The 16,746-nt window shown below is 37.2% G+C and overlaps 1 protein-coding gene across 1 annotated transcript; it reads right to left on the reverse strand.

The window, feature by feature from the left end:
* Positions 1-37: 37 nt before the first annotated feature.
* adgrf3a (adhesion G protein-coupled receptor F3a) lies at positions 38-13,993 on the reverse strand. Its single transcript, XM_037796203.1, has 18 exons — positions 13,733-13,993; positions 12,447-12,495; positions 12,337-12,349; positions 11,523-11,651; positions 11,264-11,419; positions 11,075-11,181; positions 10,885-10,943; positions 10,671-10,795; positions 8,812-9,030; positions 7,665-7,892; positions 7,430-7,576; positions 5,800-5,914; positions 5,426-5,504; positions 4,942-5,121; positions 1,988-3,313; positions 1,862-1,903; positions 337-372; positions 38-248 (listed from the first exon to the last, which is right to left on the reverse strand). The coding sequence occupies exons 2-18, from the start codon at positions 12,492-12,494 to the stop codon at positions 192-194; spliced, it is 3,066 nt and encodes a 1,021-aa protein (XP_037652131.1). The 5' UTR covers position 12,495; positions 13,733-13,993; the 3' UTR covers positions 38-191.
* Between the last annotated feature and the right edge of the window lie 2,753 nt (positions 13,994-16,746).

The raw sequence follows: 16,746 nt of genomic DNA on the forward strand, positions 1-16,746 counted from the left end.
AGTTTAATTTATTGCAACAAACAAAGAATACATGTTGGGAATATTTGCTGTCAGAAACACAGATATCTACTAAAACATTACAACAGTGTACAGTGGACTTTAACTTGTATCACAGGTAATAAATCATCTGTGGTTTTATGTGTAAAATGTAGTTTGTTTTGATGTGAAAGGGCACATATTTTACATGATTTTCACATCTTACTAGTTGACTCCAACTTGACGGTGCTGTCAGTAGTCGATGCCTGAGCCTGGAGAGCAGAGGAGAAGGATGTGTTAAAAAAAAACAGTAGTCATTCTGGTATTTTAGACGAGTAAACTGAGTCGTAGCACACTTACGATTTTCTTTAGACGATTCCCCAGTGCATCACGGGTCTGTGAAAATCGGATTAAAACATCATTAATGGTGCTATACTACCTTGTTTGTGGTTTGTAGCATTTCTACGTAAGCCCTGACAGGCAAGTGAGAATGTTTTTTTTTTTTTCTGGTGATCCATTTTCTAAGTCTGATCTAAATTATTCTCTCTCCTGTGTTCATGACTTAAGAACAGGTGGAAAACATTTTTTTGCAAGGATAATATTTCTAGATTTTTGTCTGTGAAATAGGTAAAAAAATTATTCTTCCACCTGTTTTCCCTAAGAGGCAAAAAATTAACTTAGAAAATCAGCCTAAAACACAGGAGAGAAAATAATTTCGATCGACTCAGAAAATGGTTCATCAGAAAAAGAAAATTCTCACTTGCCTTTCAGGGCTTCCGTACATTTCTAATTACACATTTAACTTATTTAAAAAGTAAAAAAATAGGCTAACTTCTGACTGTGTTGTAGTTTGGATACACTCCTTGATTTGGTGTAGAGACCCAAATGCTAAAATTTCTTCCCAGATATTTGTTGATGTTTAAAAATTCAACACGATAACAAATGTTAACCATTTTGCACCCTATAACAAAATCATGGAGTGTATGTATATTTAAAGGAATAGTTTGACATTTGGGGAAATAGCCTCATCTATGTCTACCGTGGCTGCATTGAATTCTGGTCTATTGAAGGTACTGAAGTTTGGTTGATATAATTGCAGCCGGAACTTTATTTCCCATGTTTTTGCGTCTAAGTGACTAATAGGGGCAACAAATCCTGAAATCGGTCCAGCATTGAGGGAGAGCGCTGTAGATGGCAGCTGCTCACATTTTGTAATGTAATCCTATTGGGGCAAGCTGGCACAGTCATTTACGTCCACTAAAAGTGTTTGTTTTTGCCACTGACAGGCTCTCATTGTTATTATAAGTGTCTGACATCATAAAAAGAGTCTCGCTCAAGAAGAAGTCTCGTTGTGAAATCTGGCGAGGTGACGTGTTGCTGGAAGACAACGGTGGAATAGTGGAATACATCCGTGGAAACACGAGTGCCAGCCGGGCAGAGTTTGTTGTGTAGATTAGTGTTATCTAAAAGATTTTCAATGGCATGGCTGAATATTTAGATGATTACCACAATGTGGATGAGGTCTTTTAATTAGATTTATTTGAGCATACGGATATTCAGATTTCACAACGAGACTTCTCCTTGAGTGGGACTTGGACACAATAACAAACAGACCGTATCAAGCTAATTTCGCAGCTGCAGCGTTATTGTTCAATAACGAACCGATTTCAGAAATTGTTGTCCCGATTAGTCACTTGGACAAAAAACAATGGTGAAATAGCATCCAGTTTGAAAAGTACAAAAATTAACCCCCTTTAAATATTCAAAATATTTTCTGCTGGCCTACCACCAAAGTCATACAGTATACAACATAGTTGATCCAGAAATGCAACAAACATTATGATTTAGGTTGGTGATTTCTCTGAAAGAATTAAAACTATCTTACTTGTTTGTCCCCCAGGCAGGTGGTTAACAAAATGAACAAACCCTGCAAATGAAATGACAAAAGGTTACTGAGCAAGAAACACTTTTACTGGTCCAGATGCTTACTTGAAGATCATATTGACCACACCTGGAATGCGTTCAGCAGGGTGAAGACATAGTTGACTGCGATGGCTATGGGTCCAGATGTGAGGTCAATAAGCATCACCGCAAACCCAAAAGCCCAAGTCACACCGAAGATTGGAGTCAGAAGAATAACTGTCCTCACGACAGTTACGGCAGCCTGTTTTTCCTTTTCCATAGATTTTTCTGTCTTCATATCCAAAAGCTTAATGATTACCATCAGCATGGCGAACGTGTTGAAGAAGACGATTATACCGACTGGTATGACGAATGTGTGGATGGACCCTTTCATGAGTCCTGTATAAAGCAGCCAGCAGGTGTCACGGGAGAAGTACACGCCTTCAGCACCGCCCTTATAGCTAAGGAACGTGCTAACAACAACCAGCAATGGAAACACATAGCCCAGGACTAATGAGAGCTTCAGGTAGGTTTTCTTGCTCACATTGTGGAACACAAACATTGCTTGATGAAGAAGCATGCTGCTCAGAGAAAACATCCAAAAGAACATGGACAGGTAGCAGAAATGCTTCAACACCACAAGGATCCTACACCACATTTCTGATATATACTTTGGGTCAGAAGATGCTAAAAAACAACAATCTGCAACCAGCAAACATAGAGAAATGTTTATGTGGGCAGTATGGCGTAAATATGAAGTATTTGTCTTCACTACAGTACTCCAGATGGCCATTTCTATCACGAGGCTGATAATGAGGGACAGGACTGATACAGACAGTCCGACGTAGGTCACCTCTTCGAGCCCGGGGATGTCCTCTGGATACCTTGACATCAGAATGGCAAATGTGGACAAATGGCTGCAAGTGCAACGTCCCTCATTAGAAACACCCTTCCATTTGCATCCTTCTTGGGACCAACCCCTGGTGTTGTTGTCCCAATAGACACACTGTATGCGAACGTTGCTCGGCCTCGGCCTCAGCAACGCAAAGCTGATTTCAACCTCAACTGAACCCAGTTGTTTATTTTCAGTAGTTGTTGACACAATGATGCTGTTGGGCATGTACTTGTCATTTTTGCAGGGTAAATACTTCTCCAGCTCTTTAAACCCAGCTGTTTTTACAGTGCCGGTTTGCTTTGCGGTAGAAAGAACGACGGTGGCATCGAACACCTTGTTAACACATGACCTCTGCGTGCAACTGGATGCGGCTACCTCTATATTTCTCTTTTTAGGGGCACGTGTTACGTTTGTCACTTGAATCAAGTTCTCAACAGCATCCAGATATCGCTCAGCCAATGAAATATTGCCTTCGTCAGCTGTTGTCCATGATTCGTTAAGAGAACTTTCCAGCAAATTGCTGGATGACTCCAGAAAATCCTGAAAACAAAGAAGATTGTTTTAATTGCAGTACAACACGTCGGCTCAAAGTTAGAAAAAAATCCTTTCTCCTGGTTGTATTAATTATGAAAAAGAATAAGTACGGTTACATGGATACATGGTAAATATGTGTATTTGACTGTATTTATACTAAATATTGCCACAAAATGATTAGTTGATTTAATGACACCCGTGGTTGGCGGTAACAGCAAGTGAGGTTTAGAGGCACGGACACACCAAGCCGACATCAAAGAACTAGCGCCAACGAAGGCCGATTGTTGCGTCACCTCACGTCCCCTTTGTCTTGGCCGACAAGTTGCACTCGAACACACCGCAAAGACTACAGCCGACAGCCAGTTAGCACGTACGTTCTGCGCCTGCGTGAGAGGAAATAACTCTCCACACCAGAAGGTGTCGGTAGTCTGTATTCGTCATTCAAAAAGGGAAACCGGAAGACTGAGGACGGCGGATATACAAGCCGTTGTATGATATATGATATGATATATACTGTATATAATATATATATATGCCAAATCTTTATTCACATATCTTGAGGTGAGAGGCCTTTCAATATCGCCATGCCAGTTTTTCCTCGCCAAAATTTTGTGCAAGTTTGGACCGTTATTTAACCTCCTTTGCGACAAGCCAGTATGACATCGCAAAAACGCAAATTGCTTAATGCGTTAATGAAATTAGAGGCATTAAAATGAATTTGTGCATAATTATCGCATTAACTTTGACAGCCCTAATTCCAACGATAATTAATACCTAAAACATGGTTTGAGTTAATGAAAATGTTAAAGGGACTATTTGTAACTTTCAGAAATGCTTCTTAACAGCGACACCTGTGGCCGTGAAATCAACGAAAGTCAGCGTCAGGCTCGTGCTTGTGCTCGCTCTAAATGGACATGAACGAGCATCGCTCAAAACAGTGAGGCGACACACGTCAGCTAAAAGCACAATATCACTCTATATTTCAGCTGCTTGGCAGTAATGTTAGCTGACCAGACGAAGGTCTCTCCATGAATCAATGCTGATACTGTGTTTGCTTCTCCTGCCTCAGCGCAGGCTTCAGCAGCGGGGCTCCCCAGCGAGAAACTTGTCTCCCTCCGCCCGCAGCCGGAGAGAGCAGGAAGACACCGGCAACCGGTCGGTAACGAGACGGCAACGTTTCTCTCTGCGGAGCCCCGTTACTTCCCAAGACACGGGAAACCTCTGTTGGTCTGGAGGAGCTGCAGCATTTATTTCTGCACAAACGTCCACTGTACATTCACTAGATATTCTCAGAGCTAAACTAACTCTTCTGCAGTGTGGAGTGAGCGCGCGTTCACGTCTAGAGGTGGAGCGAGTACGCGAGAACGCGCGCGCTGTTTGAGTGAAGGCGAGCAGACAGAAGAGACGAGACAGCGGCAGCACGCGAGCGCGCATATGCGAGCGCGCATATGCGAGCGCGCATATGTACCGACCCGCTACATTTATACGCTTAGAAAGTTACAAACAGTCTCTTTATGGGTTACAACATTAAATAAAATATTAAGTAATTCCCTTTTTGCCTCCATATCGGAAACCTAATAATAATAATAATAATAATATTCAATAAAGACAATCAAAGATTCTGTAATACTTACATTCGTTGTTGGGTTGTCATTTATGCTGTTTAGCTTTTGACTCAAACTGAGGAGTACTTGAACAGATGCGTTCATGTTGGAGAAAGTGTTGATAGTCTGTGAGTTATTAGTGACATTCTCAAGGAGGGAAAATACACCTTTAGCATTTTCATTTAGTGAGCCAAGTCCGATGTCAACAATCTGTAACAACAGTGATGAATTATGGGTGATGAATATTTGGGTCAAAATGTAAACATCAACTACCACCACAGGATTTCATCTCCAAAAAGCTGAGGCCAACTATTTGATGTATACAAACTAAATAATCCTTTCTGTAAAACTTTCATATTGTAACATGTATTTCTGCCCACAGATTATAGCTTTGAATATCAGGTTATTTTTATTTGCTGCTTCAGATTCTGCTAATATGTTTAGTATGAGTCACTTTTCTATAAAATGATGGAGATCTCGCTTTATGTTTTTCAGTTATTAAAGTTAGGCTTACATTTGCACTTTGCAGCGCACGGTTCACTTCCTGGTTCACACACGCTGAAACCTCTTGTTCCCATGTCGCCTCTGTTGGGCTGAAATGATGCATCCGTTAGTCAATTAACTTAAAATGAATGAATATGATAATCAGTTAATCATATAAGTCATTTTTAAGCAAAAAATGCATAAAATGTATTGGTTTCAGGTCCTCAAATTGAATATTTGTTCAATTTCTTTTAGTCTTCTGTGGTAGTGAACTGAATATCTTTGGATATGGACTAAGCAAACAATTGTGATGGGCATTTTTTAGACCTAACAATTAATAGATTAATCAGAAAAATAATCAGCAGATGATTTGCTAATAAAAATAATAATTAGTCACAGTCTTACCCACGATTGCACTTCCTTCGTCTTTTTCCAACACCGTTCGTGCATTTTAACACTGCAGTGAATCCAGCTTTGGTCTCTTTCCAAACACCTTCAGCTGCACAGGACTGCTCATTTTCTGTTTTGAAGAAGAAAAGTTAAGTCTTGATTCATCATTTGTTACATGTGTTAACCAGAACAACTAATATTTTTACAAAGTCTGAAATTATGTTGGAGCACGGTCGGAAGCTCTGCAAAAAGCTGGAAATTGAAACCTTGATTTGGGATAATTTTATCACAGATTACTTTTTGGTTGAACTGCTCATAACTCAGACATTTGCAACTAGTGACATTTAGGTGCCAGTCGACATCGCTTTGCTTTGAAGGGTCATGAAACAGGGATCCTTATCAAATACTAACGCTTGGTCAGTGGCCCTACGCTCCAGCTCGTTCTCATTCTCAGGGCGTCAAATACTAAACCGTCCCACCCACCCATCCTGCGCTGACTTTCTCGCTCTTCATACTACATCAGTTGCTCTGACCGCCTAATAATGACGTGGATGAGTTTACGTTGGAGTTAGTTGAAAGCCCGGTGCATCTCATACAGACGCTAAAGCAGGGGTCAGCAACCTGAGGCTCCGGGGCCACATGCGTCTCTTTAGCTCCTCTCCAGTGGCTCCCTGTGGACTTTTAAAAATGGACATGAATAACTGTTTTTTGTTTACATTTTCATTTTTATTTATCATTGTTGTAGGTCTATGGTACGACGGTAGGACGGTATGACGGTACGACGGAGTATTACGGCCACATTGAGGAAAAAAAATAAATCTGAGATTACGAGAATAAAGTCATAATATTATAAAGTAGTAATTTTACATGTTATTTAATTTTTTTCTCGTAAAGTTATGACTTTATTCTCGTAATATTACGACTTTTTTTCTCATATAGTTATGACTTTTTTTTCTCGTAATATTATGACTTTTTTCTCATAATATTACGACTTTTTTTCTCGTAAAGTTATGACTTTATTCTCATTATATAACGACTTTTTTCTCGTAAAGTTATGACTTTATTCTTGTTATATTACGACCTTTTTTTCTCGTAAAGTTATGACTTTATTCTCGTTATATTACGCCTTTTTCTCATAAAGTTATGACTTTATTCTCGTTATATTACGACTTTGTTTCTCGTAAAGTTATGTCTTTATTCTCATTATATTACGGCTTTTTTTCCTGTAAAGTTATGACTTTATATTCGTTATATTACATTAAAATGGCTCTTTTCATAGTAAAGGGTTGCCGACCCATGCGCTAAAGGGTGCCTCAGTATGTCGGTATCAGACACAGAGGGCCACTGACCAAGCGCCGGTATTCTACGGGTTGGGAGTGAGAACGGGTTGGCCCTACATAATAAGGTGCTGTAATTTACATAGCTATCAAAGTCGAAGCATTGTTGTGGGACTTTTAGCTAAAAGTATTGTAGGTGCTATGCTCACTATATTTTTCATTACATTGTGGGCTTATTTGAGGGCAATAACACGCATAACATTCACAATTTGGACACTCAATTAAAATGACAAAAATGTAATATATTGCCAGCAAATATGGAGGTGATGTCGGACAAAGTCGTTGTTTTAACTAACACTGAAACATACCATAGATGACATTGACAGACGTTGACGCAGTTCTCTCTTCATTGCACCTGTTCTTAAAAGTGCATGTTAGTAGCGGTGTAACCGTGGAATCATTACAGTTAACAAGTGCATTAGCTGCATAAACATCTTCAGGATCATCAAAAGGACCTGCAGGGATCACATACGCATGTCAGTTTGCACAAGGATTCAGTGAAATGAATGGACAAAGAAGATGGACACAAGAAAATGTACGTACCCGCAAAGATTTTTTTGTGACTCCATGTCACATTATACTTTTCATTGCTGCTGTCGATCTCACATTTGACTCTTACTTTCGGTGTATCTGTGCTTTTTCCGCAGAGTGGAAATGCTGGTTCCGTGGTGATGTCAATGTTTGGCAGGACGGATACGTTCAATACAGCGCTGGCTTTGTGAGATATGGTGTTTAACTCGAACTTTTGAAGATAAGCACATGTGTACTCTCCTAAGAAAACAAACAGGATAAGACAAACAAGCACAGCTTTTTAAGTTGATATGGTAGTGGTTAGCAAATTATTTTACATATCCATCAGATACTGAGCAACATTAGCATCAGTGTTTCTGTCCACCTGATGAATGTAAATCCCCAAATCTCCTTTTTAGCTCTGTTTTGGTGTCCACCAACTCCTATAACATTTAAGCCAGCAATTCAGCGTATAGCGTCAGCTCTTCAGCATCCAGCATTCACACCGCCAATAGATCCGCTTAAATGTTACAGACTGGTCCTTTAAGTGAAGTACAAGCAGTGTTGGGGAGTAACTAGTTACATGTAACAGAGTAATTCAATTACAAAATAAATGTAATTGTAATCAGTTACATTTACTGAGAAAAAAAATATGTAATTAGATTGGTGAATACAGAGGGGTTACGTCCGAATATTCTTTCAGTAAAAAGCTTATTTAAATGTATGTAATACAACATTCATGCTGGCGCTCTGTTACAATCTTAATTATTAAATAATGTTTATAATAAAGTCATTTCCACACACTTTTTTTTTTTAATTTTGAGGTAAACATTGGGGTAATTTGGCAGTAATTCCAAAGAAATTTCAAAGAGGCTACTTGTGAATTATCACCTAATTACCATGAAATTTGCGGACCTGTAAAATGAAGTGTTACCAGAGATTTTAATAGATGTTTTCAGCATTGAGTACTGTTGTGAGGTTTACACTGCCTGGTTTAAGACAATGTTTTTGGGACCTTTTCAGCTTTATTGAAGTAATTAAAATATTTACATTACTTATAACAGTTTTAACAGAGTAAATCTGTAATCTATTACATTTCTAAAGTAACCTTCCCAACACTGAGTACCTCAAAATCATACTCAGTACTTTAATAGTAATGCAGTGGCTGAAACAAACATACCTGCCCAGAGTTCTGATACGTTTTTAAGTGTGACGTTGGTCTCCAATGTTGCTGATGTCACCTCTGACTCTGTGCCATTAAATATCTCATATTTGGTGTTGTCTTTTTTCAGCCGCCACACTGGTTGTGTTCCCAGGTCCTGCTGTAATATGCAGCTGATGATGGGCTGGTCGTAGTGACACACGGGGCTTCTAGGCGGCATTTTAATACGGACAACACCTGCGGAAAATAAGAGTCGAATCAGTATAGAAGCCAAGGACAATCTACATCCAGAAGGTATGATGTGTGTCTGTCGGTGAGTATGGGCACCGAAAGTAAGGGGGCCAATGTGTCATACGCCCTCCCATTTTACGGCCCTGTCCCACTTTCTTTTTAAGGTCGTGAATCACTGTATCCCCGCAAATGCCCCTATATTGCAACACAGTAAAAAAAAAATATCATCAATTCCCGTCCACCCCGTGTATGTCCAGACTGGAAGGTGTCAGAATTCAATTCAAACTTTTTTGCAGACTCAAGGTCCAGATAAGAAAAAAGAAAAAACAACAAGAATACATTACATATAATACATAAAAATACAGGAAGCACTATAAAAAGTCATGATTAAAAGATATTAAAAAATATTAATATTAATATAAATATATACATACATCAATGCCTTACATATAAAGAACCATACCAGTGCCTCCACAGCTGTGATTGGTACCGTGTAGTGCTGAATCTTATGTTAGACAACCGCAAGACTATGTCATTCTCAGAGTGATTTAGCCGGCATATAAATTTGTACATGAGATTTCTTAAGACTGTTTGAAAAGTAGTTATGCCTGCAGACACAAACATTTCACTTGCACTGGAACATCCTGGTCTTTTTAGTAATATTCTCATTGCATCATTATATGCAACCTGAAGTCTCTGTAAGCTCGCTTTCTTATAGTTTGACCACAAATGGGCTGTATACAGTGGTGTACAATATGCTCTGAACAGAGACATCTTCACTCTATCTGCACACATACTAAACTTCCGTGAGAGAATGTTTGCTTGTGCGTACATCTTGTGGCATTGCCTATAAATATCATCATCATCTGTCATGTCTTCAGTAATGAAATGTCCAAGATATTTTACCTTATTACAGACACAAAGATTGTTTTTACTCTACACATGCGCTCTCATTTTAATCTGTGCAGCAGCTGTCTGCACGGCTCCGTCTCAGCTATGTCTCACGTAACCGCAACTATTTTGCAACCAATTGTTGTCTGCGTTTCCACCACAGTCTAAAGACCTATGAAGATCAGGCAAATCAGTCCACTGAGGTATGCAAAAGCAACATGACATGCGACGAGGGCTGCTGGTGGTCACAGAGGTAAACAACCCACTCTGTGTCTGCCCGTTTCATATAAAAAACACGTTTAAAAACATGAAGTTTTATGTCGCTGCGATGACATTTACTGCTGCATAGTATTTACTGATGTTCCTTGGATATAATGAATGAAATACGGAGGAAGAAAAGTAAACTAAGAGCGTCTGTCTCCGCAGTAAATTACCTGTTGAGTGTTTGAGGGTCATTTATTTGTGCTTTAGAACGTAACCGCTTTGAAACAATCAGAAAATAACATTACTTTCTGTCATTCACAGCGCCGTCACACTGCGCTCTCAATGTTTACTGAGGTAATAAATCAAGCGAGAAGTCTCATAGACTTCTATACAATCAGACTTCTTTTTGCAACCAGAGGAGTCGCCCCCTGCTGGCTGTTAGAGAGAATGCAAGTTTAAGGCACTGGCTTCACCTCTCAGACTCGGAGGTTGCCCACTGTTTTTAAATGAATCCTAACAGATGCATCCCGCCCTCCGTTAGACATAATTACCTGAGCTCTCCAGGTCAAGTGATCCCGACAGAGTTCTGCTCAGGCATTTCGTTCTTTCAAACAAGTCTTGGTGTCTGATGTTGTCAGCAATGGTTATTTCAAAATATGCGATGACGCTTCCAAGCCTTCAGTGAAAACAAAGTACAGATTTCACTCACATATTGAAAACAGAAATATAACAGAAATAATTTTATTTGGTAAACAAAGCAAGTACCTGTATTTGGTTATTGTTAAGATGTCAAATCCTGTCAAAGTGCTGTACACTTTTTTCATCTGCAAGGGAACGACTCATTTACACATCAGTATGCTATTAGCAAATGACAATACCTAAATTAATTAGTCCTGATCTGATAAAGGTAATTAATTACGTAATGTACTGTTTATTAATAAACATTAGTCATTACCTCTTGTAACAAATTGTTATTACAGTCCTTAAATTGCTTAGTGGTTTTTTTTTCCAGACAATTGAGATGCTCCGGTCCTTTCATAATAATGACTCCACTGATAGTAACTGTGAAAAAAAAAGATGCATGCTTTATACACACAAATACACACACACATATGCACAAACACAGTTAGAATTAACCAAATACCTGTTTTGCTTGAAACACACATGTGAGCCGAGTTGCCGGCGAAGACGCATGTCCCGTCGCCACAACATTTCTGACTAGATTTCTGACAAACTTTATCGCTCCAGATGAAGCCGGGCTGGCAGCGACACTCTGTGCCGTCCGGGATGCTCTGACACTCTGATTAGGAAAAAAAGCACAATAGTTTAACCTGGGGATTCATTCTTTTTATTCTAATTAAATGTAGAATATTCAGTATTTAAAATATTAGAAAAATGTTTACTTGTTGTCTTTTGAAGGTTGTCAACTGTCAGGGTGGTGTTACTCACAAAAGGCGTCAGTTTCTTAGTTATGTTTGCGATTACACTTTCCTCTATTGTCAGTTTGACATAATACATTTGTGTTGAATTGCCTGAAACATGCAAACAGACTGACATCAACCTAAATACAATATGTTTCAAAATATCACATACACCTTATCTGTTATCTGGAAAACCGTTATGGGTTGACAAGAAGTATTCATACAATTACATTACAAAATACATTTCTCTTGTGTTGTTCTTTCTCATAACTAAGAGAAGTGTAAATAATAGGCTACGACCTAATTATTCCTACATACATGAAGGGGTCCCTGGTATATTCTCTATCTTGTAAGGGGTCCTTGGCTGAAAAAAGATTGAGAAACTCTGCGCTGGAGTCCTCTAATGTGTCTTCTTTAAAGTGAGACAAAATAAACAGGACATTTTATCTTAGATTTTTTTGATAAATAATGTGGATATTTTCCTACAGTATGTATACTGGACTGAATATGTGTACCTATTTAAGGTGAGCCTATATGTAACCCATGTTTATTTTTATTTTTATATGCTTGTGTTATTCACGTTGGTTATATTCAGTGACCTGTATATTATTATATAGTTTGTTTTTATACATGCATTCATGTTGAAATGTTGAAAAGTATTGTAACCCCTTGTGAAGGAAACTGTCAACCTATGTCAAAATATTTTGATGTAAAAGGGGATAAAACAAAATTAAGTTTAAATTTAAAAAAAAGAAAAAAAAACTCATTTTGAAACTCAAAATAAAAATAATTTTACCTTGTCCAGTAGCCTGTAAAAGTCAAAAGAAAATCATTAAATTTAATGCAATTTAATATTGCAATTTAGAATTTCAAGATCTAATGTGTAATCTTATGATACTGACGTACCTGACAGATGTTTAGTCCCAGGATATAAAGAACTATAAAGGTCCACATCCTGCAAATAATCAATAACACAAGAAGTCATTTGCATTGGCCCTTGGTAAACAGAAGTCTGGTGATTGACTGATGATATAATACGCCGACTGTTTCACACTACAACTCCGACATCTCCCTCTTTTTTTTTTACATGAAGACCAAGAAATGAAAAAGGAGTTTTTAATCCCTATCACCTGTTTTGTCTCATGATATGTGTAGATTTGTGTGTCTGGAAGCAGTTAAAACAGTTAAAGCTACACACTTTACATATATTCATGTCAGACGGAGGGAGAAGATTAAACTGTGGCTTTTATAGTTACCAGTTTATCTCACACATTTTCTTACAGGCTTACAGGACAGTGGCAAAACTCTCCAAAGTCACCGTTGTTGGGTATAGTATAAAAGATTATTTTTCAAAAAGAAAAAACATTTAAGGTATATGGAGACTGGTTATCTAAGTTTATAAATAAAAAATAAAACATTAAATTAAAGTCAAGTTTTGTGTATGTTGTTCAAAATCACAAATTTGCTTTAAAGGGCTTTACAATCTGGAGAGCATACGACACCCTCCAACCTTAAAACCTCGATTTGGATAAAGAAAAACTTCTGAAAATGAAGTGTCACCATGTTTTTCTATTGATTTTGACTGTGAGCAGGTTTACACAAATTTGTGCACCTTGAAAAAAATTGTAGTTACTGTATTTTTCCATTTCCAAATTAACAAAAAACGTTCAGTTAAACAACTAAATTGTTCTGTTATGGTTTAATTAATTGTTTTCCCTTTTTCATCAACAACATAACTTTGCAATCCACAGTGTGAAATACCAAATACAGAAGTGTGCACATCGTCCATTTTTATACCCCCCTCAGAAAAACAAATTTTTTTTCCAAAGAAAATAAAGAATAAAATTAAAACATAAATAAATAAAATAATAAAAAAAGTAAAATGAAGAGCAGAATTACCCCATAAACCACACTATTGGCATAATAATAATAATAATAATAATAATAATAATAATAATAATAATAATACATATATACTGTTATGAATTTCTTGATTGCATTGAATTCAATTCACAAAAAGGAATATGCATTCAAAGAGATTTAGAGCACATTACCAAAACTTACAAAAACACAGCATTGTACTGTATGTTTCATTGTAACAGCTAGTATGACACATAACACATGTGTTTTGTAGAAAAATATGAAATGCATATTATGAATGAAAGATATTCAATATAGAAAGATCAGCTAACCTGTTTTCGTTGGTTTGTATCAGTGAACCATCACAGCAGCGTCTCACGATGTTAGAAGAACCTGTCTGTGTCCACAAATGACAGCAGCACACTGATGGAGCTGCTTACAAGGAAGTTTCCAGCTGACTACAGTACATCATCATCACACTTGTCAGTGTTTATTGCAGGTACATATGCAAAATAAAAGAGGCCGTTATGTGCATCTAATTTGACTTTCAAAACATCTCTGGTGCCACCATGACGTTGACATTTTTGGTTTTGAGTGGAAATGTCAGTGTAATTATTGGAGGTATTGCCATGACATTTGGTACAAACATTCACAGTTCCCAGAGGATGAATCATAATAACTTTGGTGATCCCCTGACTTTGGTGATCCCCTGACTGCATGTGGCGCCACATGCAGCTCTTTAGCCGCTCTCCAGTGGCTCCCTGTGGATTTTTAAAAATGGAAATGAATAACTGTTTTTTATTTACATTTTCATTTTTATTTATCATTGTTATAGGTCTATGATACGACGGTACGACAGAGTATTAGGGCTACATTGAGGAAAAAAACTAATCTGAGATTTCGAGAATAAAGTCAGAAGTTTACGAAAAAAAAATCGTAATATAATGAGAATAAAGTCAGAAGTTTATGAGAATAAAGTCATAGGTTTATGTGAAAAAAAGTCGTAATATTATGAGAATAAAGTCATAATAGTCATTTTTACGTGATATTTAATTTTTTCTCGTAAAGTTATGACTTTATTCTTGTAATGTTCCGACTTTGTTCTCGTAATATTATGACTTTATTCTGGAAATCTCAGATTTTTTCCCTCATTGTGGCCCTAATACTCTGTAGTACATTTGCACTTTGGCCCTCACTGCAATAGACTTATATACTATATACTTAAATTATAAACTGTGTTACCTTCATCACAATGCTCAAATGTTTTGCTGCTTTCTTTGCCTAAAATGGCTCTTTTGATAGTAAAGGTTGCTGACCCCTGCCATAGGCACTGTGAGCATGTTAGCCCAGTCATTGTGAGCATGTTAGCACGCAGACGTTAGTATTGAGCTCAAAGCACCACTCTGCCAAAGTACAGCCTCACAGAGCTGCTAGCATGGCTGTAAACTCTTGTTTTTATTATTATTATGTCCAGTGACACTTGCAGCCAATATTTCTCTTCATATACTCAAAATATGAAACACGGTAGTTTTCAAGGCTCTGCAGAAATAAGGATGAATGTTTGGGTCCTGCATGTTTGATGCATGCTGCAAATTGAGTTTATCGAGGCCAGGGGTCAGCAACCTTTACTGTCAAAAGAGCCATTTTACTCAAAAAATCTGTCTGGAGCAGCAAAACATTTGAGCATTGTGATGAAGGTAACACAGTTTATAGCCTAACTATGTAGTATATAAGTCTAATGCAGTGAGGGCCCGAATGCAAATGTACTACGGAGTATTAGGGCCACATTGAGGGAAAAAACATCTGAGATTACCAGAATAAAGTCATACGTTTACGAGAAAAAAGTCATAATATTACGAGGATAAAGTCATAATATTACGAAAAAAAAGTAATAAGTTTACGAGAATATAGTCATAAGTTTATGAGGAAAAAAGAAAATAACATGTAAAATTACTACTTTATAATACTATGACTTTATTCTCATAATACTACGACTTTTTTTCTCGTAAACTTCTGACTTTATGCTCATAATATTATGACTTTATTCTAGAAATCTCAGATTTTTTTTTTTTCCTCAATGTGGCCCTAATACTCTGTTGTACCGTCGTACCATAGACCTACAACAATGATAAATAAAAATTAAAATGTAAACAAAAAACAGTTGTTCATTTCCATTTTTAAAAATCCACAGGGAGCCACTGAAGAGGGGCTAAAGAGCCGCATGTGGCTCCGGAGCCGCAGGTTGCTGAACCCTGATCTAGACCTAACTACAGGTTAGAGGTAAGTTTTATGTTCTCTCAAAATGTAATGCAATATTGTAACCCTACACACCTACACACCTCATCACTGCCACGAATTTCCTGGAGGAAATACTTTTATTTAAAAATATTTAAATGAGGGGATTACCCATCAGTTTTTGTTTTTAATGAGGTGTCTTTAAGGCTTTCAATTTAATTTGTATTAAAAGTATTTGTTACATGCTACAACTAATAGTGTCTTTTATTGATTGATTGGAGTTTCTATTTTAGTAATACATAGTTCTGATATTTATCTGAATGTTAAAGCGTGTGCATAGATGCTTGTATAGGTGCAGTGGGGGCAGCTGACATTTCACAGAAACTTATGGCACATGCAAAACCACATGCAGCAGAGGCAAAAAAACAAACAAATATATTATATGGCATGTAACTAAAGCCTTTTATTTAGCCTTCTATTTGGTTAGCTAGAATTATTTACAACCCTCGTGTTTAGGACTTTGATGTAAGCAGAGTATAGAGAAGCTTTGTATAGCAGGACTCCCCCTTGTTCTGAACACATTTGGATATTTTGTGTATACAAATGATCCTCACAGCAAAGACCTTCTTTGTTTCTAATACAGGGTGAAAACAAATGTTCACTCAAATTTTATTTATGAGGAACAGCTCTATTTATTCAATATGTGGCAGGTAGAAGTCCAAAATTATAAACACTGTATTAGATGAAACCTCATCAAATGTTATTAATGAGATGCTCAGATATTATAGATATATTTGTTTTATAAAATAAAAATAGTAAACTTTACTTTTTGACCCAATCAAATCACACTGGGAGTACAGTATTATGTGTTACTCATTGTATGTAACATTGTACTCACATATGTGATTTAATATAAATCTTATATTACATATGCACAACCTGGGTCTGACCATATTAAAGATCATATAATTAATATTAAATATGTACCAGATTTAACAGTTATCTGTCTGAGTTTCCTCACTGATCACGGTTTTAGAAAAACTGTCTGTACAACATGTAATTTTTATTTTTTTTAAAATCAGCATATGTCTTATGTCAGGTTATGTTATTG

Source organism: Sebastes umbrosus, chromosome 16, assembly GCF_015220745.1.
Source record: "Sebastes umbrosus isolate fSebUmb1 chromosome 16, fSebUmb1.pri, whole genome shotgun sequence".
NCBI classification, from domain to species: Eukaryota; Metazoa; Chordata; class Actinopteri; order Perciformes; family Sebastidae; genus Sebastes; species Sebastes umbrosus.